The 25,414-nt window shown below is 38.8% G+C and overlaps 1 protein-coding gene across 6 annotated transcripts in view; it reads right to left on the reverse strand.

Annotated features, from left to right (window-relative positions):
• Positions 1–25,414, reverse strand: part of PIP5K1B (phosphatidylinositol-4-phosphate 5-kinase type 1 beta) — a 571,896-nt gene that overhangs the window by 129,497 nt on the left and 416,985 nt on the right. For all 6 annotated transcript variants that reach the window (XM_061200361.1, XM_061200362.1, XM_061200360.1 and 3 more), the window contains one exon: positions 13,253–13,397. In XM_061200361.1, coding sequence (XP_061056344.1) covers positions 13,253–13,397 — 145 coding nt within the window. The remainder of the gene's footprint in view (positions 1–13,252; positions 13,398–25,414) is intronic.

Consider the following 25,414-nt stretch of genomic DNA (forward strand, 5'->3'; position numbering starts at 1 on the left):
TTATTTTTTTTCCTTCCTTCTTTGGGCGATGTCTTTGGAGCCGGTTGTGTCCCTGCCACTATCCCAGCTCTTTAGGTGACGTCCTCCTCCATTGTCCCCACTCCTAAGGGGGCATCGGGTCCCCACGTGGGGCCCTCCTTCATGAGTCTAGGTTCTGGTGACATGGTAGGGCTCCTGCTAGGAGCTGCTTCCTGCAGTTAGTTATTTACCTGGGTTTCTGCAACTCCCTCCTTTCACTCTTCCAGCCTCCCACGCTCTGTAACCAATTCCCTTTCCTAAATTCTCTTTGAAGTTCCAAATGTGTTTTCTGTTTCCTTGACAGAACTCTGACTAATAAAGTACTCCATGAGGGCTTTTTGCCACAAACAACTATATCTTGCCCCTTACAGTGGGACTTACGGGGAAGCTGCAAGGTGTTAGGGGCTGGAATCACTTGATTATTTTTACAAGTATTTTGAGGCTGCTTACTATGTGCCAAGAGGCAAGAAAAGTGCTTTCCAATTATTATTTCATTTAATCTTTGTAACAACGCTCTGGGGCAGTAGAATCATAATCCATATTTTATAAATGAAGAACCGAGGCACACAAAGGTAAAGTGACTTGCCCCATGTTCGATAGCTAGAAGTGACAGTTTGAGGACTAATGCCCTAACTGATGATTTATAATAATGAAAGTGAAAGAGAAAAACCTGGCCGGGGCTGGAGGGGGCAAGGAGGTCTGTCTGCAGGTAGGAGTACTCAGAAGAAGCAGCATAAAAGCACAGAGTCTGGAGAGGTCAGATTCAAAATTCAGCATCAACAGGAGGGTTGCAGAGACCTTCCAAGGGGCTGGGAGCCCCCAGCTGGCATCTGGGTATGGCAGGGAGCTGCCGTGCCCACAGCAGATAGTGCAGGCATGTGCTGGCCCTCCCTGGAGGTTATGGTTAGAGAGCTGGAATTACTAGCAAGTTCTTGCACCCAACTTTCTTCTCCCTTCATTTTGTAAGTAATGAAGCTTCCTTTTAACCTTACTATGTCAACAGAGGATACGGGATTTTCTAAATCAAGCAGAAACGTACCTAACAAAAGTCTCTTCTCGATGAAGTTCTGCCATTTACAACAATGTAATGGGTATTACGTAGAGGGTATTATGCCTAGCGAAATAAGTCAGAGAAAGACAAATACGGTATGTTATCACTTACATGTGAAATCTAAAAAATAAAACAAACAAGTGAATATAACAAAAACAGATTCACAGATACAGAGAACAAACTAGTGATTACCAGTGGGGAGAGGGAAGAGGGGAGGGGCAAGATAGGGGTAGGAGATTAAGAGATACAAACTACCATGTAGAAAATAAATAAGCAACAAGGTTATATTGTACAGCACAGGCAATCTAGCTAATATTTTATAATAACTTTGAATGGAGTATAATCTATAAAAATATTGAATCACTATGTAGTACACCTGAAACTAATATAGTATTACAAATCAACTATATTTCAATTAAAAAAAAAGTCTCTTCCCAATGATCATGTAACAATTTGGAGTCAACCTGTAGAGATGGAAAATAAAAACGTAAGGAAATAGTTATTTTAGGTTTCTTGTGAATTTAACTTAATATGTCATATTTTTAGTGTTTGAACGCTAAGAATCTAACATCTTTGAAATGAAAACCTTTACTCAAAATCACGTGGGAAAAAAAAAAGGCAAAACGGGTAAGAAAGAAGAGAACTTGTGTGGATGTTACTGAATTTCCATTAAAAGCATCATCTAAAAGCCATCTTGTCTGAGACGTGACGATATGGACGAGGGCAGCTGTTGAATGGCTGAGGCTCGTGCCTTATATTCTCTGCCAATGCTGTGCATGGAAATCATGGCTCTACTTTTTAGCCATTTGACCTCAGGAAAGTTAACCAATGTTGCTAAGCAACTCCCATCTGTAAACTGGAGATAACGAAGATAATGACCTTATAGGGTTGCTGTGAGAATTAAGTGACTTGATCCCATGTTAAGAAGTTAACACAGACCCTTAATAAGGTCCAATAATTAGCTGTTTTTGTAGTTATTATTGGATTATTATTGGCGATTTGAAGTATGACTAGTACTATGATAGAGAAGTTCCCATAGCTGTCACGGTTTTAGTAAGCAAATTTAGCCCAATGACTTCTAGAAAAAACATCATAGGTAGATGTTAACATAAGCACAGCACTTTGCCTACTGGAAATACTTCAGTTATTAAGCAGCAAAAACCAGCTCAAACAAAGGGCCAGAATTCACACTAGGAAAAAAATCAACCAATTGACCATCTGTGCATAACACACACATCAAGGATAAGACCAGAAGTCTTTGGAGACCATGATGAAAGGGGTGGTACAGTGGAAAGAACATGAGGCTTGGACCCCAGAGACCTGTGTGACAGTTTAAATCCTATTAGCAGGCTATGTGACCTTGGATATGTCACATAATGCATGTCTCTGCATTTCTCTTATCTTTTAGACACATCTGTAAGATAATGGGTCTCTAATATTCTTTGGGATGGCTCTACTTGTATGTCTTTAAATTTGAGTGGTAAGCAATTTGTGGGGAGGTACTTTTAGCTGGAGGCAATGGTTCCACCCTCTCCTAGGTTTGCCATACTCTACTGGCAGGAAGAAAGGGGAACAGAACTGTGCTTGGAACCACTGAGTCAGCCTCTGAGGTCTAGAATGTTGGACCCATCATTTAGGGAGCCTTTGTCAGCTGTCCCTCTATGGGCAAATGACCAGTGGTTTTCCTCTGACCTATCTGCCCTTCTCACAATACACCAAATGTCTTCAGGATGAGTCAACTATTAGAAATAGCCACTAGCAAAACACCTAGAGTGGTGATGTTGGAAAAGGCATCTTTGATGGGGAAAGGATAAATATATTGGAATGCAGTAGGGTTTTCTATCCTTATGCATAATCAAAGTTTCAGCTTTGCTACCAACTGTGCAGGAAATCACAAAAAAGAATTAATATTCATGTGTGTAACCAATTTCCACAACATTAAACTAAATTGTTCTTAACTTTGAGATAAAACACATTTGCCTCTGCATTTCTTAGTGCTCAATTTATACCTCCTTTCAAAGGACAGAATTATTATTAGGAAAGAAAAATTTAAGAATAAAAACTTTAGAATCTAAATCCCACTATTTGACTGGGAAGCAAGAATCCACAATAGTTTCTTTTTATTCCTATGAATTGCATGCTCTAACATAGGACTGTTGAGCAGAACTTGAAAATATGTACCCCCAGTAATCAGGTCAAATATATACTTTAAAAAATGATACTATTTTTTCTTTGCTTCCTAGTCAATTTTTTGAGTACGCTTAAAAAAATAATAATAATAAATTGCGATTGGGGTTTTTGAAGTCACAAAGAATAATCCTTTAAAAAAAGGAATAATTCTAAGAGACAGCAGCTTCCCATTGCAGTATATAATTTAGGTGTGGAGACATCCAGGCACTAGCTGACACTTTTCAAACTTAAGGATTCTGAAAAGACTGACAGAATGACAACCACTAGCTGAAGTATTTACAGCATATTTAAGTGCAGATACGTTTAGTATAATGCGAGGTGGGAAAACAGACCACTCTGCCTTAACAGAAAAATGATTCATAGATAAAGAAAGAGAAAAGCCTAACACGTGAATTATAACATCAATTTTCTTTCCAGGCTATCTGGATTAGGTCTTAAACCTTAGTGGGCCACAGGAGACTTAGAATATTGTCTATGTATAACCTCAAGAGATACCACGTAGGACTAGGAGGGCTCTAAAGGAAAAAATGATAGGAACAAAATATGACAACTTCTTTTCAGTTTGCTGGTAAGGTTTCCCTGTTGAATAATTAGGGATGGGTATGGTGGGCAGGGAAGTAGGGATATGGATTCCTGGGGGTTTGCATGCCATAACTTCTCTTCAGGGTTCTTTAGCATGTCTGTGCCTTTTTCACACCTTTTCCTTATGATTTCCATAAGGCAGTCATTAAGATCCAAGGCATGTCTTTGGCTTCTCTTATACATCAAGGCTAAAAGCAGAAAGGCCCACAGGAGCAGGCAGGCAAGAGCAGAGATGAACAAAGCAGAGGTTGCTGACCTGGAGGATCCATGCTCCTCCCCTGCAGCAGATAAATGCCAGGAAGCAACAGAGCCAACTGGTGCTAAAGCTAGTGATTTTTCAAAAGGATCTGGGCATTTTAGTGAAACAATATGATTTTAAAATGTTAGTTTCTTTTAAAACATTCTAGGTTCACTCCAGAGGGCAGACAGCAGAAGCAAAAAGAACTACAATCCTGCAGCTTGTGGAACGAAAACCACATTCACCGAAAGATAGACAAAATGAAAAGGCAGAAGACAATGTACCAAATGAAGGAACAAGATAAAACACCAGAAAAACAACTAAATGAAGTGGAAATAGGCAACCTTCCAGAAAAAGAATTCAGAATAATGATAGTGAAGATGATCTAGGACCTCGGAAAAAGAATGGAGGCAAAGATCGAGAAGATGCAAGAAATGTTTAACAAAGACCTAGAAGAATTAAAGAACAAACAAACAGAGATGAACAATATAATAACTGAAATGAAAAATACACTAGAAGGAATTAATAGCAGAATAACTGAGGCAGAAGAACGGATAAGTGACCTGGAAGACAGATTGGTGGAAATCACTGCCTCAGAACAGAATAAAGAAAAAAGAATGAAATGAAATGAAGACAGCCTAAGCACCCTCTGGAACAACATTAAATGCACCAACAGTCGAATTATAGGGGTCTGAGAAGGAGAGAGAGAGAAAGGAACCGAGAAAATATAGGAAGAGATTATAGTTGAAAATTTCCCTAACAAGGGAAAGGAAATAGCCACCCAAGTCCAGGAAGTGAAGACAGTCCCAGGCAGGATAAACCCAAGGAGAAACACACTGAGACACATAGTAATCAAACTGACAAAAATTAAAGGCAAAAAAAAATTATTAAAAGCAACAAGGGAAAAACGACAAATAACATACAAGGGAACTCCCATAAGGTTAACAGCTGATTTCTCAGCAGAAACTCTACAAGCCAGAAGGGAGTGGAATGATATATTTAAAGTGATAAAAGGGAAGAATGTACAACCAAGATTACTCTACCTGGCAAGGATCTCATTCAGATTCAACAGAGAAATCAAAAGCCTTACAGACAAGCAAAAGCTAAGAGAATTCAGCACCACCAAACCAGCTCTACAACAAATGCTAAAGGAACTTCTCTAAGTGTGAAACACAAAAGAAGAAAAGGACCTACAAAAACACACCCAAAACAATTAAGAATATGGTAATACGAACATACATATCAAAAATTACCTTAAATGTAAATGGATTAAATGCTCCAACCAAAAGACACAGGCTTGCTGAATGGATACAAAAACAAGGCCCATATATATGCTGTCTACAAGAGACCCACTTCAGACCTAGGGACACATACAGACTGAAAGTGAGGGGATGGAAAAAGATAGTCCATGCAAATGGAAATCAAAAGAAAGCTGGAGTAGCAATACTCATATCAGATAAAATAGACTTTAAAATAAAGAATGTTACAAGAGACAAGGAAGGACACTACGTAATGATCAAGGGATCAATCCAAGAAGAAGATATAACAATTATAAATATATATGCACTCAACATTGGAGTACCTCAATACATAAGGCAACTGCTAACAGCTATAAAAGAGGAAATCGACAGTAACACAATAATAGTGGGGGACTTTAACACCTCACTTACACCAATGGACAGATCATCCAAACAGAAAATAAATAAGGAAACACAAGCTTTAAATGACACAATAGACCAGATAGACTTAATTGATATTTATAGGACATTCCATCCAAAAACAGCAGATTACACTTTCTTCTCAAGTGCGCACGGAACATTCTCCAGGATAGATCAGATCTTGGGTCACAAATCAAGCCTCAGTAAATTTAAGAAAATTGAAATCATATCAAGCATCTTTTCTGAACACAATGCTATGAGATTAGAAATCAATTACAGGGGAAAAAATGTAAAAAACACAAACACATGGAGGCTAAACAATACGTTACTAAATAACCAAGAGGTCACTGAAGAAATCAAAGAGGAAATCAAAAAATACCTAGAGACAAATGACAATGAAAACACGATGACCCAAAACCTATAGGATGCAGCAAAAGCAGTTCTAAGAGGGAAGTTTATAGCTATACAAGCCTACCTCAAGAAACAAGAAAAATCTCAAATAAACTCTAACCTTACACCTAAAGGAACTAGAGAAAGAAGAACAAACAAAACCCAAAGTTATCAGAAGGAAAGAAATCATAAAGATTAGAGCAGAAATAAATGAAATAGAAACAAAACAATAGCAAAGATCAACAAAACTAAAAGCTGGTTCTTTGAGAAGATAAACAAAATTGATAAACCTTTAGCCAGACTCATCAAGAAAAAGAGGGAGAGGACTCAAATCAATAAAATTAGAAATGAAAAATGACAAGTTACAATGGACAACACAGAAACACAAAGCATCCTAAGAGACTACTACAAGCAACTTTATGCCAATAAAATGGACAACCTGGAAGAAATGGACAAATTCTTAGAAAGGTATAACCTTCCAAGACTGAACCAGGAAGAAATAGAAAATATGAACAGATCAATCACAAGTAATGAAACTGAAACTGTGATAAAAAATCTTCCAACACACAAAAGTCCAGGACCAGATGGCTTCACAGGTGAAGTATATCAAACATTTAGAGAAGAGCTAAGGAAGGAACACCCCCAACCTCATTCTATGAGGCCACCATCACCCTGATACCAAAACCAGACAAAGATACTACAAAAAAAGAAAATTATAGACCAATATCACTGATGAATATAGATGCAAAAATCCTCAACAAAATACTAGTGAACAGAATCCAACAACACCTGAAAAGGATCATACACCATGATCAAGTGGGATTTATCCCAGGGATGCAAGGATTCTTCAATATACACAAATCCATCAATGTGATACACCATATTAACAAATTGAAGAATGAAAACCATATGATCATCTCAATAGATGCAGAAAAAGCTTTTGACAAAATTCAACACGCATTTATGATAAACACTCTCCAGAAAGTAGGCATAGAGGGAACTACCTCAACATACTAAAGGCCATATATGACAAACGCACAGCTAACATCATTCTCAATGGTGAAAAACTGAAAGCATTTCCTCTTAGATCAGGAACAAGACAAGGATGTCCACTCTTGCCACTATTATTCAACATAGTTTTGGAAGTCCTAGCCATGGCAATCAGAGAAGAAAAAGAAATAAAAGGAATACAAATTGGAAAAGAAGAAGTAAAACTGTCACTGTTCGCAGATGACATGATACTATGCATAGATAATCCTAAAGATGCCACAAGAAAACTACTAGAGCTAATCAATGAATTTGGTAAAGTTGCAAGATACAAAATTAATGCACAGAAATCTCTTGCATTCCTGTACACTAACAATGAAAGATCAGAACGAGAAATTAAGGAAACAATCCCATTCACCATGGCAACAAAAAGAATAAAATACCTAGGAATAAACCTACCTAAGGAGACAAAAGACCTGTATGCAGAAAACTATAGGACATTGATGAAAGAAATCAAACATGACACAAATAGATGGAGAGAGATACACCATGTTCTTAGATTGGAAGAATCAATATTGTGAAAATGACTATACCACCCAAAACAATCTACAGATTCAATGCAATCCTTATCAAATTACCAGTGACATTTTTTACAGAACTAGAACAAAAAATCTTAAAATTTGTATGGAGACACAAAAGACCCCGAATAACCAAAGCAATCTTGAGGGAAAAGAATGGAGCTGGAGGAATCAGACTCCCTGACTTCAGACTATACTACAAAGCTACAGTAATCAAGACAATATGGTACTGGCACAAAAACAGAAATATAGATCAATGGAACAGGATAGAAAGCCCAGAGATAAACCCACACACCTATGGTCAACTAATCTATGACAAACGAGGCAAGGATATAAAATGGAGAAACAACGGTCTCTTCAATAATTGGTGCTGGGAAAACTGGATAGCTACATGTAAAAGAATGAAATCAGAACATTCCCTAACACCATACACAAAAATAAACTCAAAATGGATTAAAGATCTAAATGTAAGACGGGGCACTATAAAACTCTTAGAGGAAAACATAGGAAGAACACTCTTTGACATAAATCACAGCAAGATCTTTTTTACCCACCTCCTAGAGTAATGGAAATAAAAATAAAAATAAACAAATGGGACCTAATGAAACTTAAAAGCTTTTGCACAGCAAAGGAAACTATAAAGAAGATGAAAAGACAACCCTCAGAATGGGCGAAAACATTTGCAAACGAATCAGTGGACAAAGGATTACTCTCCAAAATATATAAACAGCTCATGCAGCTCAATATTAAAAAAAAAAAACCCAATAAAAAATGGGCAGAAGACCTAAATAGACATTTCTCCAAAGAAGACATACAGATGCCCAAGAGGCACATGAAAAGATGCTCAACATCAGTAATTATTAGAGAAATGCAAATCAAAACTACAATGAGGTATCACCTCACACCAGTTAGAATGGTCATCATCAGAAAATCTACAAACAACAAATGCTGGAGAGGGTGTGGAGAAAAGGGAACCCTCTTGCACTGTTGGAGGGAATGTAAATTGATACAGCCACTATGAAGAACAGTATGGAGGTTCCTTAAAAAACTAAAAATAGAATTACCATATGACCCAGCAATGCCACTCTGGGCATATACCCAGAGAAAACCATAATTCAAAAAGACACATGCACCCCAATGTTCATTGCAGCACTATTTACAATAGCCAGGTCATGGAAGCAACCTAAATGCCCATCGACAGACGAATGGATAAAGAAGATGTGGTACGTATATACAATGGAATATTACTCAGCCATAAAAAGGAATGTAATTGGGTCATTTGTAGAGACGTAGATGGACCTAGAGACTGTCAAACAGATTGAAGTAAGTCAGAAAGAGAAAAACAAATATCGTATATTAACGCATATATGTGGAATCTAGAAAAATGGTACAGATGAACCGGTTTGCAGGGCAGAAATAGAGACACAGATGTAGAGAACAAATGTATGGACACCAAGGGGGGGAAGCGGGCGGGCGGTGATGGTGGGATGAACTGGGAGATTGGGATTCATATATATACACTAATATGTATAAACTAGATAACTAATAATAAATAAGTAAGTAAGTAAGTAAATAAATAAATAAATTGTATAGCACTCTACAAAAAAAAAAAAATTCTAGGTTCACAGTATGCTTTTCTCTGGCTTGCATTCCTTTGGCAGGCCACCCACTTGATTGTGACAAAGGCTGCTGGTAGGCCAGCTCCGTGGTGTGTAGCTGGTGTGGTTTTCTGATGTTCAGCCCAGAGCCCACTCCCCAAGCCTTTTTAAAGACTTTGTGAATTCCCTGTATCAAATCCCTTTCTGCTTTAGAGTGGTTTCTTGTTTTTGCAACCGAACCCGGATGGATAGCTAAATATAAGATATCAAATCGCAATTTGGAGATACAATGCCACAGAAGATTTATTTCAAACAATTCTCTTAAAAAAAAAAAAGGGGGGGGTGAAATATCATAGATAACACTGATGCTTTTCCCATCTAAATATACATGTTAACCACTGTCAGCATAAATAAAAGTACCAAGAGTTATACCATAGCCCTGGAGCATGCAGAGGTAGCTTGCACCCAAGCTGGCCAGAAAGGATTGGGAGTCAGCAGGAACTCTGATTCAGATCCTGAAGGAACCTTATGAATACCCAAGAGTTGAATACCTCTGGCCAAGAGACTGAATACTTAATCAAAACCACTGCCACCAAAAACAAACAAACAAAACCCTTTTATTTTTGTGCTGAAAATTCTAGTAAATAATTTAATACATATCCAACTATCTGCCCTGATAATGAGAACAGTAGCAAATGGTAAGAAACCACCACAGCTTCACATGAGAATTGTTTTTGACCTTGCAAAGAATTTCCTGCAACTTTCCAGCCATCTTTCGAGCTGCTATTTATATTTGAGAACAAAACAACAGCCTTCAGCTGTACCGTACAGATAGGAAAAACTGTTGCTTGACAAATTTACATAACAAATCTGAACATTCAAGGTACACATTCGTTTTAGGTATAAGTCACTTTAAATTCTTCTAATTTGAGGAAGCTAACCAAATTACTTTTACAGTTCAGGTGAGTTGAATAATTTACAATGGAGCCTTATTTGTTGGTCCTACAGCAGAGCTATCCAAACGGAAGCCCAGCCAAGATTTGTGATTCACCTTGTCATTTGCTCCTCTTCTCCAGACCTAGATGGGCTGTCTCACCTGCTACTACCTAACCTGTATCTAGCCAAGAGAGAAGAGAACAGCAACAAAAAGAGAATTTCTAGAACCTCCAACTACCAAAACTTAACTTGCCAAAAGACCAAGCTAGAATTTATAAACATGCACACATTAAAAATGAATCTACCATATTGAGTCCTCTTTCTGGAAGTGAACCAAGTTGCTAGGGTGGAGGGGGAAATGACTTACAGTATAAAAAACATTTCACCTGCACAAATTTGATCTTGATTCTTGAGAGCTGAATTATGACAAGAACCAGTTCAACATTTAACAGATAATTTTTGAGAACGTATACATAGTTATCCCTGACCTGTAACTGAAGCTAGTTACAAAAGTGCATATATAAACATAGAAAAAATAGCTAATCCCACAATGTTGTGACCTCTTTGTAGAGGTACTTTCTATTACTAGAACCAATGCTTGAGAATATTTTGTTTAAAAAAAAAGAAGAAGAAGAAATTAACTTTCTATCTAAGAAACCTCAGTACCCCTCCCCAATATTCAAATTCACTTTAAATGTTTGAGAGTCCCTGTATTAGTTTCCTATTGCTGCTGTGACAAATTGTCATAAACTTAATGTCTTAAAATAAGACAAATTTATTACTTTATAGCTCTGGCAGTTAGAAGTCCTAAAATTCAAGGGGTTGGAAGAACTGTGTTCCTTTGTGGATGCTCTAAGGGAGAATCTGTTTCCTTGCCTGTTTTGGCATTTAGACTCTGCCTGCATTCCTTGACTCATGCCCTGTCCTCCACCTTCAAAGCCAACAGTGTAGCATCTTCAAATCTTTCTCTCTCTCTGACCTCTGCTTCTGCCATCACATCTCCTTCTCTGACTCTAATCTTCCTGACTTCCTCTGACAAGGACCCTGTGATTACATTGGGCCTATCTGCATAATTCAGGATACTCCTCCCATCTCCAGACCTTTAACTCAGTCATACTGGCAAAGCCCATTTTGCGACAGCCTCTTCAATAAGTGGTGCTGGGAAAACTGGACAGCTATATGTAAAAGAATGAAATTAGAACACTCCCTAACACCATACACAAAAATAAACTCAAAATGGATTAAAGACCTAAGTGTAAGGCCAGACACTATAAAACTCTTAGAGGAAAACATAGGCAGAACACTCTATGACATAAATCACAGCAAGATCCTTTGTGAGCCACCTCCTAGAGAAATGGAAATAAAAACAAAAATAAACAAATGGGACCTAATGAAACTTAAAAGCTTTTGCATAGCAAAGGAAACCATAAACAAGACAAAAAGACAACCCTCAGAATGGGAGAAAAAATTTGCCAATGAAGCAACTGACAAAGGATTAATCTCCAAAATTTACAAGCAGCTCATGCAGCTCCATATCAAAAAAACAAACAACCCAATCCAAAAATGGGCAGAAGACCTATACAGACATTTCTCCAAAGAAGATATACAGATTGCCAACAAACACATGAAAGGATGCTCAACATCATTAATCATTAGAGAAATGCAAATCAAAACTACAATGAGATATCATCTCACACCGGTCAGAATGGCCATCATCAAAAAATCTAGAAACAATAAATACTGGAGAGGGTGTGGAGAAAAGGGAACCCTCTTTCACTGTTGGTGGGAATGTAAATTGATACAGCCACTATGGAGAACAGTATGGAGGTTCCTTAAAAAACTAAAAATAGAACTACCATACGACCCAGCAATCCCACTACTGGGCATATACCCTGAGAAAACCATAATTCAAAAAGAGTCATGTACCACAATGTTCACTGCAGCTCTATTTACAATAGCCAGGACATGGAAGCAACCTAAGTGTCCATCGACAGATGAATGGATAAAGAAGATGTGGCACATATATACAATGGAATATTACTCAGCCATAAAAAGAAACGAAATTGAGTTATTTGTAGTGAGGTGGATGGACCTAGAGTGTGTCATACAGAGTGAAGTAAGTCAGAAAGAGAAAAACAAATACCGTATGCTAACACATATATACGGAATCTAAAAAAAAAAAAAATATGGTTCTGAAGAACCTAGGGGCAGGACAGGAATAAATATGCAGACATAGAGAATGGACTTGAGGACACAGGGAGGGGGAAGGGTAAGCTGGGACAAAGTGAGAGTGGCATGGACATATATACACTACCAAATGTAAAATAGATAGCTAGTGGGTAGCAGCTGCATAGCACAGGGAGATCAGCTCAGTGCTTTGTGACCATCTAGAGGGGTGGGATAGGGAGGGTTGGAGGGAGGGAGGCGCGAGAGGGAGGGGATATGGGGAAATATGTATACGTACAGCTGATTCACTTTGATATGCAGCAGAAACTAACACAACATTGCAAAGCAATTATACTCCAATAAAGATGTTAAAAAAATTAAAAAAAAAGAAAGCCCCTTTTGTTATATAAGGTAACAGCGTCACAGATACCAGGGATTAGGATGTGGACAATTTGCGGGGGCTGTTATTCTATCTATCAGTAGTTACTAAGGTCACTCATACAGAAAGAAAATATTCAGATACTTTGTAGCTATTTGTGTAAATATTAACCAAGAGTGCTTGCTTAAAAAATCCACTCATACGATTATTAAAATAAAAATGATGAAAGATTCATCTTCTTCCACAGAGTGAAGTACATAGTTTCTACAGGACATAATGATTAACTGTACAGAAAAATCAGGAGGGTTTCCCCTCCTGTCACAGTAAATATCCAGCATTTTCTCTCTTTCTCTTACTTACAGGGTAGGCGACAGTCCCATCCTGGTTGTTAGGGATGACTTGTTCTCATTCAGAGATACTGGCTAGCTGTGATGTTAGTGTGGTAATAGCCTACTGGTAGTTTGATTGCACTAAGTATTACCTGCTTGAATAAAGCGTAGTCCTGTCGTGTGGATAATGTTCACTGACGTACAAGGAAGAAGATGAAATTGTGGTCGCCAAGGAAGCAGCTTCAAACAGCGATGGAGTGCTAGGCACCAGGTCTGGCCTGTGTCGGGATCCCAATGCTGGGTGACAAAAAGCAAAACAAACACTCATGAATATTGGTAAGAAATGCTGCTTTAGTGTATATAATAATTTAAATGAGTCAAAGGCATTCATTCTACATACCAGGCTGCAAATTAAATTACGAAATAACTGTGCTCTTCTGAACTGCAGCAGAAATGTAAAATAGCTTCTTGCAAACAGGTTAAACAGAAAGGAAATTGCATTAATTTACAAAATGGCTTATGGAAATGCCATTATGAATGTTCTTTTAAAAACCTAATAAAGTGATTTACTGTTTCGAAAGATGACATAAAAAGCTCCTGGAAGCTTAAGGAGATAATTCGACAGAGATTAAAAGGATGATTGGCAAATGTATAAACAGACAGTGAACTTGCTTTCCTCTCCCGAGGCTATGCCCATATCTGTGATTCTCAGTGCAGATCTAAGAACTCAGACTTGTTAAGAGCCAAGAAACAAATGCTTCACAGACTAACAGCCAGCTATACCTTAACCCTGTTTGAGCCCACATACATCTCTGAATATTATCCACAGCTCTTCTTGACATTATATTGTAACAGCAAGGCTGCCTTTTTAAAAATGAGAAAACTCTTATTTTTCTTTAAAATGTAGGTACCTATGAAAATACTTATGCAAGAGCCCTCCCTCATCAGGAAAGTGGAACAGTCAAGACTGAGCAGTGACCCAGCCTACTCTCTCTATGTGGATTTTTTTTTTTTTTTTGAGAGTTGAATCTGGATCATTTTTAATCATCCTATCCTAAACTTTGGACAAATTCACATTCATTATTGGCCAGCCTGTCAGAGATAGTATTTTGTTTAAAGGTCCAGCCACACAGAACAGAGCTCCTTTAAAAAGAGACATGCACGTTCCCAGAGATAGAACCCTGTGGATGAATCCTGTCTTTAAAGTTCTATAGTTGGGCTCAAGCTGATTTATTTTTCAGCAGTGGAGATATTTTATTTATTTTTTAATTTTATGGAACTATAGCTGACATATAACAATGTATTAGTTTTAAGGTATACAACGTAGTGATTAGATATATGTATATATTGTGAAATGATCATCACAGTAAGTTGAGTTAACGTCCTATCACCACAGTTACAGCATTTTTTTCTGGTGATGAGCATTTTTAAGATCTCCTCTCTTAGCAACTTTCAAATATGCAATACAGTATTATTAGCTCGTGTCACGATGCTGTACTGTGGATTCTTTTTAATCACTTCCCCAAACTAAACTAAAACAGATGATAATAAATACAATATAACCTTACGGTGTTTCTGGTATTCCTTTATAGGCACAATAGGCTCAAAATTATGTACTGTCAGGAAGTGAACGAATGGAAATTGATCCTAATAGGCACTATCACGTGAGTGTGAGGTTTGGATTTTGGACTTGGAGGGATATAGGGGGAGAGGTGGGGCGAGGCATGGAGGGAGAAGGGGGCAAGCACAGAAGGCCTGGACTCTGGACTAGGAATCCAGACACACATTAAAATGTATGAGATGGTGCAGCTGTGCATCCGATTCAGATCAAAATAAAGAACCGCCATGATGAATAATAGATGATAATCATATAAAAACACAAGTAACAACATGCTCAACATGCAAAAATCAGAAAGACTTCAATACGACAGTTGGCTAGCAATCTTCAATATACTTGATCCCAACTTCTCATTAAATACAGAAAAATATGAAAACTCTCAGTAACATAGAAAACTGAATCTGAAAAATAACCTCACATCAGATTCCAATGAATCACTACTAAATATAAGGCGGATAGAGCTAGACTGAGAACAACTAATGCAGACTCAGGTCTTGGGCATACTCAGCCTGATTTCATAAACCAGAGGCTCGCTGAGTGACAGAATACAGAAAAACACTACCTGTCCAGTGACTCAGGCCCAGGTCAGACAGCACCCAAACACTGGGTAGCTGACCCTTAGGAGCAGTTCTCTGAAGTAGAGAACTGTTTCCTTATGTGCCCATCCCCTTCAGTTTTTTAAAATAACTAGTGTGGTGGGCAGAATCCTAGGATGACTCTCAATGACCTGCACCCTTGTATAATCTCCCTTTGAGTGTGGGTGGAAGCTGTGAGAATGATGAGATATTACTCCTGTGATTATTTTATCTTATGTGGCAAAAGGAATCTTGCAGATGTAATTAAGGCTACTAATCAGTTAACTCTGAGTTAGTCAAAGGAAAGATTATTCAGGTGAGCCTGGCCTAGTCATGTGAGCCCTTTAAATTTGTGTCTAGAGGTCAGAGATGGTGATGGCAGAGATTCCAAGTGTAAGGGGGATTGACCTGCAAGAAATTCTCCATCTGAACATGGAGGGGGGGCTGCATGGCAAGGAATGAGGATGCTCTTTAGGGGCTGAGCCTGGCCCACAGCTGTTAGACAGCAATGACATGGGACTTCAGCTCTACAACTGCAAGGAAGTGAATTCTGCCAACAACAGGATGAGCTTGGAGGAGCATTCTTCTCCGGAAATGCCAGATGAGAACTCAGCCTAGCTGACACCTTGATCTCAGTTTTTGAGACCCCGAAAAGCTGTGTCAGAGAACCCAGGTAAGCCTTGCTAGTCTTCTGACTTATAGAACTGTGAGCTAATAAATGGAGGTTATAATAAGCTGCTAACTAGCTTTCTGGTAATTTGTCACATGGCAAAAGAAAACTAATACAACCCAGACATACTGAGAATGATAGAAAACAAATGATTAAAAACTGGAGGGAAATTTGGTAATGACTTGGTGCACTACAAAAGGGGAAGTCCCCAAGTATAGAGCATTATAGAAAGGCCGAACCTTGCAGCAAACTTTGTAGATGCAGAGAATTGTCAAGATAAACTCATTTAAAAATAGTACGTTAACAGTTTCAAAGAATATGCTCAATAGGTTTTTCTTCAACCTTAAGAGACCTTTTCTGGTGAAGTACCTTTAGATCTAAAGCAATGGGTCCAATAGTTCAGTTGAACAAAGCATAATTTGTGCACCACTTCCTATGTTTCCAGACTTTCTAGATGCTGTGTAGTGTATTTATTATACTTATCCCTTAAGATTAACAACTGGACTCATGGCTTAAACTTTAGAAGCAATATATACATTTTTATTGAGGTGTAGCTGATAGAAGTCATATTGAGCACACTATTTGAAAGTCTAACTATCACAGTTTAAAAATAAGTTTATCCTAGAAAATTAGGCAGTGTGGTAGGGAGATGCCAATGCAGGGCAGTTTAGGGAAAGAGGTGGATGTCTGTCAGAAACTGGAGCCATCAACTCAGAGAGAGGAGCAAGGGCAATTCAGTAACTCTTGCTGAAATCACTAAATCTGCATAAAAGTTGGTTTATAAGATGAGAAAGAAACCCAACATAGCAGATATGGATAAGTGCTGCAGAAGGGAAAAGGATGAACACACTATTCTAAAGACTGAGGAAAAGAAAATCCCAGAAGAGATCTAATCTTCTACAGGAAGTAAAAGAAATTTTCGGGAAATGTTGGCATTCCCAAAAGAATATACTGATAATAAAATCTAAAATGTCACTTCCTCTTATAGGATTAGAAGAGAAAATCCAAATGATCAACTCGATAGAGAAAAATATTTGATAAAATGCAACACTCATTCCTGATAAAAACTTTAGAAACTAGGAATAAAAAGAAACTTCCTTGACTTGATTATGGGCATCAAATACAGCAAAGTTCTTTCTCAGCAGTGAAACACTAGAAGCATTCCCTTTAAAATCAGGATGAGGCAAGGCTGCCCACAATCACTGCTTCTATTCATCATTGTACCAGAAGTCCTAGTTAGCAAGTAAGAAAGAAAGAAAAAAAGATGTGAGGTCTGTGCAGTAGCAACAAACAGCCAGAAAAACCAAACCTTAAAAATATACTACCTGGGGAGAGACCTTCAAGATGGTGGAGGAGTAAGACATGGAGATCACCTTCCTCCCCACAAATACATCAGAAATACATCTACATGTGGAACAACTCCTACACAACACCTACTGAATGCTGGCAGAAGCCCTCAGACTTCCCCAAAGGCAAGAAACTCCCCATGTACCTGGGTAGGGCAAAAGAAAAAAGGAAAAACAGAGACAAAAGAATAGGGACAGGACCTGCACCAGTGGGAGGGAGCTGTGAAGGAGGAAAGGTTTCCACACACTAGGAAGCCCCTTCGTTGGCGGAGACGAGGGGTGGGCGGGGGGGAAGCTTCAGAGCCACGGAGGAGAGCGCAGCAACGGGGGGCGGAGGGCAAAGTGGAGAGATTGCCGCACAGAGGATCGGTGCCGACCAGCACTCACCAGCCTGAGACACTTGGCTGCTCACCCGCCGGGGCGGGCGGGGGCTGGGAGCTGAGGCTTGGGCTTCAGAGGTCAGATTACAGGGAGAGGACTGAAGTTGGCTGCGTGAGCACAGCCTGAAGGGGGCTAGTGCGCCACAGCCAGCCGGGAGAGAGTCCGGGACAAAGTCTGGACCTGCCGAAGAGGCAAGAGACCATTGTTTCCGGGTGCACGAGGAGAGGGGATTCAGAGCACCGCCTAAATGAGCTCCAGAGATGGGCATGAGCCGCAGCTATCAGCGCGGACCCCAGAGACGGGCATGAGACGCTAAGGCTGCTGCTGCTGCCACCAAGAAGCCTGTGTGCAAGCACGGGTCACTATCCACACCTCCCCTCCCGGGAGCCTGTGCAGGCCGCCACTGCCAGGGTCCCGTGATCCAGGGACAACTTCCCCGGGAGAATGCACGGCGCACCTCAGGCTGTTGCAATGTCACGCTGGCCTCTGCCGCCGCAGGCTCGCCCCACATCTGTACCCCTCCCTCCCCCCAGCCTGAGTGAGCCAGAGCCCCCGAATCAGCTGCTCCTTTAACCCCGTCCTGTCTGAGTGAAGAACAGACGCCCTCAGGCGACCTACATGCAGAGGCAGGTCCAAATCCAAAGCTGGACCCCAGGAGCTGTGTGAAGAAGGAAGAGAAAGAGAAATTTCCCCAGCAGCTTCAGAAGCAGTGGATTAAATCTCCAAAATCAACTTGATGTACCCTGCATCACTGGAATACCTGAATAGACAACGAATCATCCCAAAATCAAGGCAGTGGACTTTGGGAGCAACTATAGACTCGGGGTTTGCTTTCTGCATCTAATTTGTTTCTGGTTTTATGTTTATCTTAGTTTAGTATTTAGAGTTTATTATCATTGGTAGATTTTTTTATCGATTTGGTTGCTCTCTTCCTTTTTTTTTTAGTATAGATATATATATTTTTTTCCTTTTTCTCTTTTTGTGAGTGTGTATGTGTATGCTTCTTTGTGTGATTTTGTCTGTATAGCTTTGCTTTTACCATTTGTCCTACGGTTCTGTCTTTTTTTTTTTTTTTTAGTATACTTTTTAGCGATTGTTATCATTGGTGGATTTGTTTTTCGGTTTGGTTGCTCCTTCTTTCTTTCTTTTCTTTTTTTTATTACTGTTTAATTTTAAAATTTTTAATAATGTTTTAATTTTTTATTTTAATAACTTTATTTTATTTTATTTTATTTTATTACTTTCTTTTCTTCTCCCTTTTCTTCTGAGCCGTGTGGCTGACAGGGTTTTGGTGCTCCGGCGAGGTATCAGGTCTGTGCCTCTGAGGTGGCAGAGCCGAGGTTAGGACACTGGTCCACCAGAGACCTCCCGGCTCTACATAATATCAAGCAGCGAAAGCTCTCCCAGAGATCTCCATCTCAACACTCAGACCCAGCTCCACTCATCGACCAGCAAGCTACAGTGCTGGACACCCTATGCCAACCTAGCAAGACAGGAACACAACCCCACCCATTAGCAGAGAGGCTACCTAAAATCATAAGGTCACAGACACCCCAAAACACACCACCGGCCGTGGTCCTGCCCACCAGAAAGACAAGATCCAGCCTCATCCACCAAAACACAGAGACTAGTCCCCTCCACCAGGAAGCCTACACAACCCACTGAACCAAACTTAGTCACTGGGGGCAGACACCAAAAACAATGGGAACTATGAACCTGCAGCCTGCGAAAAGGAGACCCCAAACAAAGTAAGTGAAGCAAAATGAGAAGACACAGAAACACACAGCAGATGAAAGAGCAAGGTAAAAACCCACCAGACCAAACAAATGAAGAGGAAATAGGCAGTCTACCTGAAAAAGAATTCAGAATAATGATAGTAAAGATGATCCAAAATCTTGGAAATAGAATAGAGAAAATACAAGAAACGTTTAACAAGGACCTAGAAGAACTAAAGAGCAAACAAACAATGATGAACAACACAATAAATGAAATTAAAAATTCTCTAGAAGGGATCGATAGCAGAATAACTGAGGCAGAAGAACAGATAAGTGACCTGGAAGATAAAACAGTGGAAATAACTACTGCAAAGCAGAATAAAGAAAAAAGAATGAAAAGAATTGAGGACAGTCTCAGAGACCTCTGGGACAACATTAAACGCACCAACGTTCAAATTATAGGGGTCCCAGAAGAAGAAGAGAAAAAGAAAGGGACTGAGAAAATATTTGAAGAGATTATAGTTGAAAACTTCCCTAATACGGGAAAGGAAATACTCAAACAAGTCCAGGAAGCACAGAGAGTCCCATACAGGATAAATCCAAGGAGAAGCATGACAAGACACATATTAATCAAACTATCAAAAATTAAATACAAAGAAAAAATATTAAAAGCAGCAAGGGAAAAACAACAAATAACATACAAGGGAATCCCCATAAAGTTAACAGCTGATCTTTCAGCAGAAACTCTGCCAGCCAGAAGGGAATGAAAGGACATATTTAAAGTGATGAAAGGGAAAAACCAACAACCAAGATTACTCTATCCAGAAAGCATCTCATTCAGATTCTATGGAGAAATTAAAACCTTTACAGACAAGCAAAAGCTAAGAGAATTCAGCACTACCAAACCAGCTTTACCACAAATGCCAAAGGAACTTCTCTAGGCAGGAAACCAAGAGAAGGAAAAGACCTAAAATAACAAATCCAAAACAATTCAGAAAATGGTAATAGGAACATACATATCAATAATTACCTTAAATGTAAATAGATTAAATGCTCTAACCAAAAGACACAGACTGGCTGAATGGATACAAAAACAAGACCCAGATATATGCAAGAGACCCACTTCAGACCTAGGGACACACACAGACGAAAAGTGAGGGGATGGAAAAAGATATTCCATGCAAATGGAAATCAAAAGAAAGCTGGAGTAGCAATTCTCATATCAGACAAAAGAGACTTTAAAATAAAGACTATTACAAGAGACAAAGAAGGACACTACATAATGATCAAGGGATCAATCAAGAAGAAGATAGAGCAATTGTAAATATTTATGCAGCCAACATAGGAGCGCCTCAATACATAAGGCAAATGCTAACAGCCATAAAAGCAGAAATCGACAATAACACAATCATAGTAGGGGACTTTAACACCCCATTTCACCAATGGACAGATCACCACAAATGAAAATAAATAAGGAAACAAAAGCTTTAAATGACACATTAAATAAGATGGACTTAATTGATATTAATAGGACATTCCATCCAAAAACAACAGAATGCACTTTCTTTTACTTTTTTTTAACATCTTTATTGGAGTATAATTGCTTTACAATGGTGTGTTAGTTTCTGCTTTATAACAAAGTGAATCAGCTATACATATACATATATCCTCATATATCCTCCCCCTTGAGTCTCCCTCCCACCCTCTCTATCCCACCACTGTGCTCACAAAGCACTGAGCTGATCTCCCTGTGCTATGCAGCTGCTTCCCACTAGCTATCTATTTTACATTTGGTAATATATATAAGTCCATGCCACTCTCTCACTTCGTCCCAGCTTACCCTTCCTCCTCCCCGTGTCCTCAAGTCCATTCTCTACACAGAATACACTTTGTTCTCAAGTGCTCATGGAACATTCTCCAGGATAGATCATATCTTGGGTCACAAATCAAGCCTTGGTAAATTTAAGAAAATTGAAATCGTATCAAGTATCTTTTCTGACCACAACGCTATGAGACTAGATAGCAATGACAGGAAAAAAATCTGTAAAAAATACAAACACATGGAGGCTAAACAGTATACTACTAAATAACCAAGAGATCACTGAAGAAATCAAAGAGGAAATCAAAAAATACCTAGAAACAAATGACAATGAAAACACGATGACCCAAAACCTATGGGATGCAGCAAAAGCAGTTCTAAGAGGGAAGTTTATAGCAATATAATCCTACCTCAAGAAACAAGAAACATCTCAAATAAACAACTTAACCTTACACCTAAAGTAATTAGAGAAAGAAGAACAAAAAAAAAAAAAAACCCAAAGTTAGCAGAAGGAAAGAAATCATAAAGATCAGATCAGAAATAAATGAAAAAGAAATGAAGGAAACAATAGCTAAGATCAATAAAACTAAAAGCTGGTTCTTTGAGAAGATAAACAAAATTGATAAACCATTAGCCAGACTCATCAAGAAAAAAAGGGAGAAGACTCAAATCAATAGAATTAGAAATGAAAAAGGAGAAGTTAACAACTGACACTGCAGAAATACAAAGGATCATGAGAGATTACTACAAGCAACTCTATGCCAATCAAATGGACAACCTGGAAGAAATGGACAAATTCTTACAAAGGCACAACCTTCTGAGACTGAACCAGGAAGAAATAGAAAATATAAACAGACCAAGCACAAGTACTGAAATTGAGACTGTGATTAAAAATCTTCCAACAAACAAAAGCCCAGGACCAGATGGCTTCATTGGTGAATTCTATCAAACATTTAGAGAAGAGCTAACACCTATCCTTCTCAAACTCTTCCAAAATATAGCAGAGGGAGGAACACTCCCAAACTCATTCTACGAGGCCACCATCACCCTGATACCAAAATCAGGCAAAGATGTCACAAAGAAAGACAACTACAGGTCAATATCCCTGATGAACATAGATGCAAAAATCCTCAACAAAATACTAGCAAACAGAATCCAACAGCAGATTAAAAGGATCATACACCATGATCAAGTGGGGTTTATCCCAGGAATCCAAGGATTCTTCAATATACGCAAATCAATCAATGTGATAAACCATATTAACAAATTGAAGGAGAAAAACCATATGATCAACTCAATAGATGCAGAGAAAGCTTTCGACAAAATTCAACACCCATTTATGATAAAAACCCTCCAGAAAGTAGGCATAGAGGGAACTTACCTGAACATAATAAAGGCCATATATGACAAACGCACAGCTAACATCGTTCTCAATGGTGAAAAACTGAAAGCATTTCCACTAAGATCAGGAACAAGAGAAGGTTGTCCACTCTCACCACTACTATTCAACATAGTTTTGGAAGTTTTAGCCACAGCAATTGGAGATGAAAAAGAAATAAAAGGAATCCAAATCAGAAAAGAAGAAGTAAAGCTGTCACTGTTTGCAGACGACATGATACTATACATAGAGAATCCTAAAGATGCCACCGGAAAACTACTAGAGCTAATCAATGGATTTGGTAAAGTAGCAGGATACAAAATTAATGCACAGAAATCTCTTGCATTCCTATACACTAATGATGAGAAATCTGAAGGAGAATTTAAGGAAACACTCCCATTTACTATTGCAACAAAAAGAAGAAAATACCTAGGAATAAACCTACCTAAGGAGACAAAAGACCTGTATGCAGAAAACTATAGGACACTGATGAAAGAAATTAAAGATGATACAAACAGATGGAGAGCTATACCATGTTCTTGGATTGCAAGAATCAACATTGTGAAAATGACTATACTACCCAAAGCAATCTACAGATTCAATGCGATCCCTACCAAAGTATCAATGGCATTTTTCATAGAACTAGAACGAAAAATTTCACAATTTGTATGGAAACACAAAAGACCCCGAATAGCCAAAGCAATCCTGAGAAAGAAAAATGGAGCTGGAGGAATCAGGCTCCCTGACTTCCAACTATACTACAAAGCTACAGTAATCAAGACAGTATGGTACTGGCACAAAAACAGAAATATAGATCAATGGAACAGGATAGAAAGCCCAGAGATAAACCCACACACATATGGTCACCTTATTTTTGATAAAGGAGGCAAGAATATACAATGGAGAAAAGACAGCTTCTTCAATAAGTGATGCTGGGAAAACTGGACACCTACATGTAAAAGAATGAAATTAGAACATTCCCTAACACCATACACAAAAATAAACTCAAAATGGATTAAAGACCTAAGTGTAAGGCCAGACACTATAAAACTCTTAGAGGAAAACATAGGCAGAACACTCTATGACATAAATCACAGCAAGATCCTTTTTGACCCACCTCCTAGAGAAATGGAAATAAAAACAAAAATAAACAAATGGGACCTAATGAAACTTAAAAGCTTTTGCACAGCAAAGGAAACCATAAACAAGACGAAAAGACAACCCTCAGAATGGGAGAAAATATTTGCAAATGAAGCAACGGACAAAGGATTAATCTCCAAGATTTACAAGCAGCTCATGCAGCTCCATATCAAAAAAAACAAACAACCCAATCCAAAAATGGGCAGAAGACCTAAACAGACATTTCTCCAAAGAAGATATACTGATTGCCAACAAACACATGAAAGAATGCTCAACATCACTAATCATTCGAGAAATGCAAATCAAAAGTACAATGAGGTATCACCTCACACTGGTCAGAATGGCCATCATCAAAAAGTCTGCAAACATTAAATGCTGGAGAGGATGTGGAGAAAAGGGAACCCTCTTTCACTGTTGGTGGGAATGTAAATTGATACAGCCACTATGGAGAAAAGTATGGAGGTGCCTTAAAAAACTAAAAATAGAACTACCATATGACCCAGCAATCCCACTACTGGGCATATACCCTGAGAAAACCATAATTCAAAAAGAGTCATGTACCACAATGTTTATTGCAGCACTATTTACAATAGCCAGGACATGGAAGCAACCTAAGTGTCCATCGACAGATGGATAAAGAAGATGTGGCACATATATACAATGGAATATTACTCAGCCATAAAAAGAAATGAAATTGAGTTATTTGTAGTGAGGTGGATGGACCTATAGCCTGTCATACAGAGTGAAGTAAGTCAGAAAGAGAAAAACAAATACAGTATGCTAGCACATATATATGGAATCTAAAAAAAAAAAAAAAAAAAAGGTTCTGAAGAACTTAGGGGCAGGACAGGAATAAAGACGCAGACATAGAGAATGGACTTGAGGACATGGGGAGGGGGAAGGGTAAGCTGGGACAAAGTGAGAGAGTGGCATGGTCTTATATATACTACCAAATGTAAAATAGATAGCTAGTGGGAAGCAGCTGCATAGCACAGGGAGATCACCTAGAGGGGTGGGATAGGGAGGGTGGGAGGGAGACGCAAGAGGGAGGAGATATGGTGATATATGTATAGGTATAGCTGATTCACTTTGTTATAAAGCAGAAACTAACACACCATTGTAAAGCAATTATACTCCAATAAAGATGTTAAAAAAAAAAAGGATGAGTGGAAGTTTACACCCAAACATTTCTGGGAAGGTACCTTATTAAGCCATTCTTTAAATAATACTAACGCTGTATTGCATTCGTTTTCCAGAATGTTCTTTAATGCAAAAGTGTGATAGTGGTTGATTGTCTCAGAATATGGAGCACCTGGATGAGGCAGCTTTGAATAGTCTCGAAAGGTGCCAACGTGGGAGGAGTTTTCCAGGGGTATTGGAAACAGATCCTATTAAATGCAACGCTTATTGAGCACCTACTTTGTGCCAGGTTCTATGCTGTATATTATCCACGTGAAATATCAAAATATCCCCGTGAAGAAGGTAGCACAATTAGCCCCAGTTACTGATGAGGAAAGTGAGGCTCAGATATTAAGGGTCCACAGCTAGGTCCATAGCTAAGACTGGTGGATCTTGGATTTGAAGCCAAATTTCAAGACCCTAAAACAGTGCCTGGCCCACAGTAGGCACTCAATAAACGTATGTCAGATCATTCTAAGCCCAAGACTCCTTC

The sequence above is a fragment of the Eubalaena glacialis genome, chromosome 9 (assembly GCF_028564815.1).
Source record: "Eubalaena glacialis isolate mEubGla1 chromosome 9, mEubGla1.1.hap2.+ XY, whole genome shotgun sequence".
NCBI classification, from domain to species: domain Eukaryota; kingdom Metazoa; phylum Chordata; class Mammalia; order Artiodactyla; family Balaenidae; genus Eubalaena; species Eubalaena glacialis.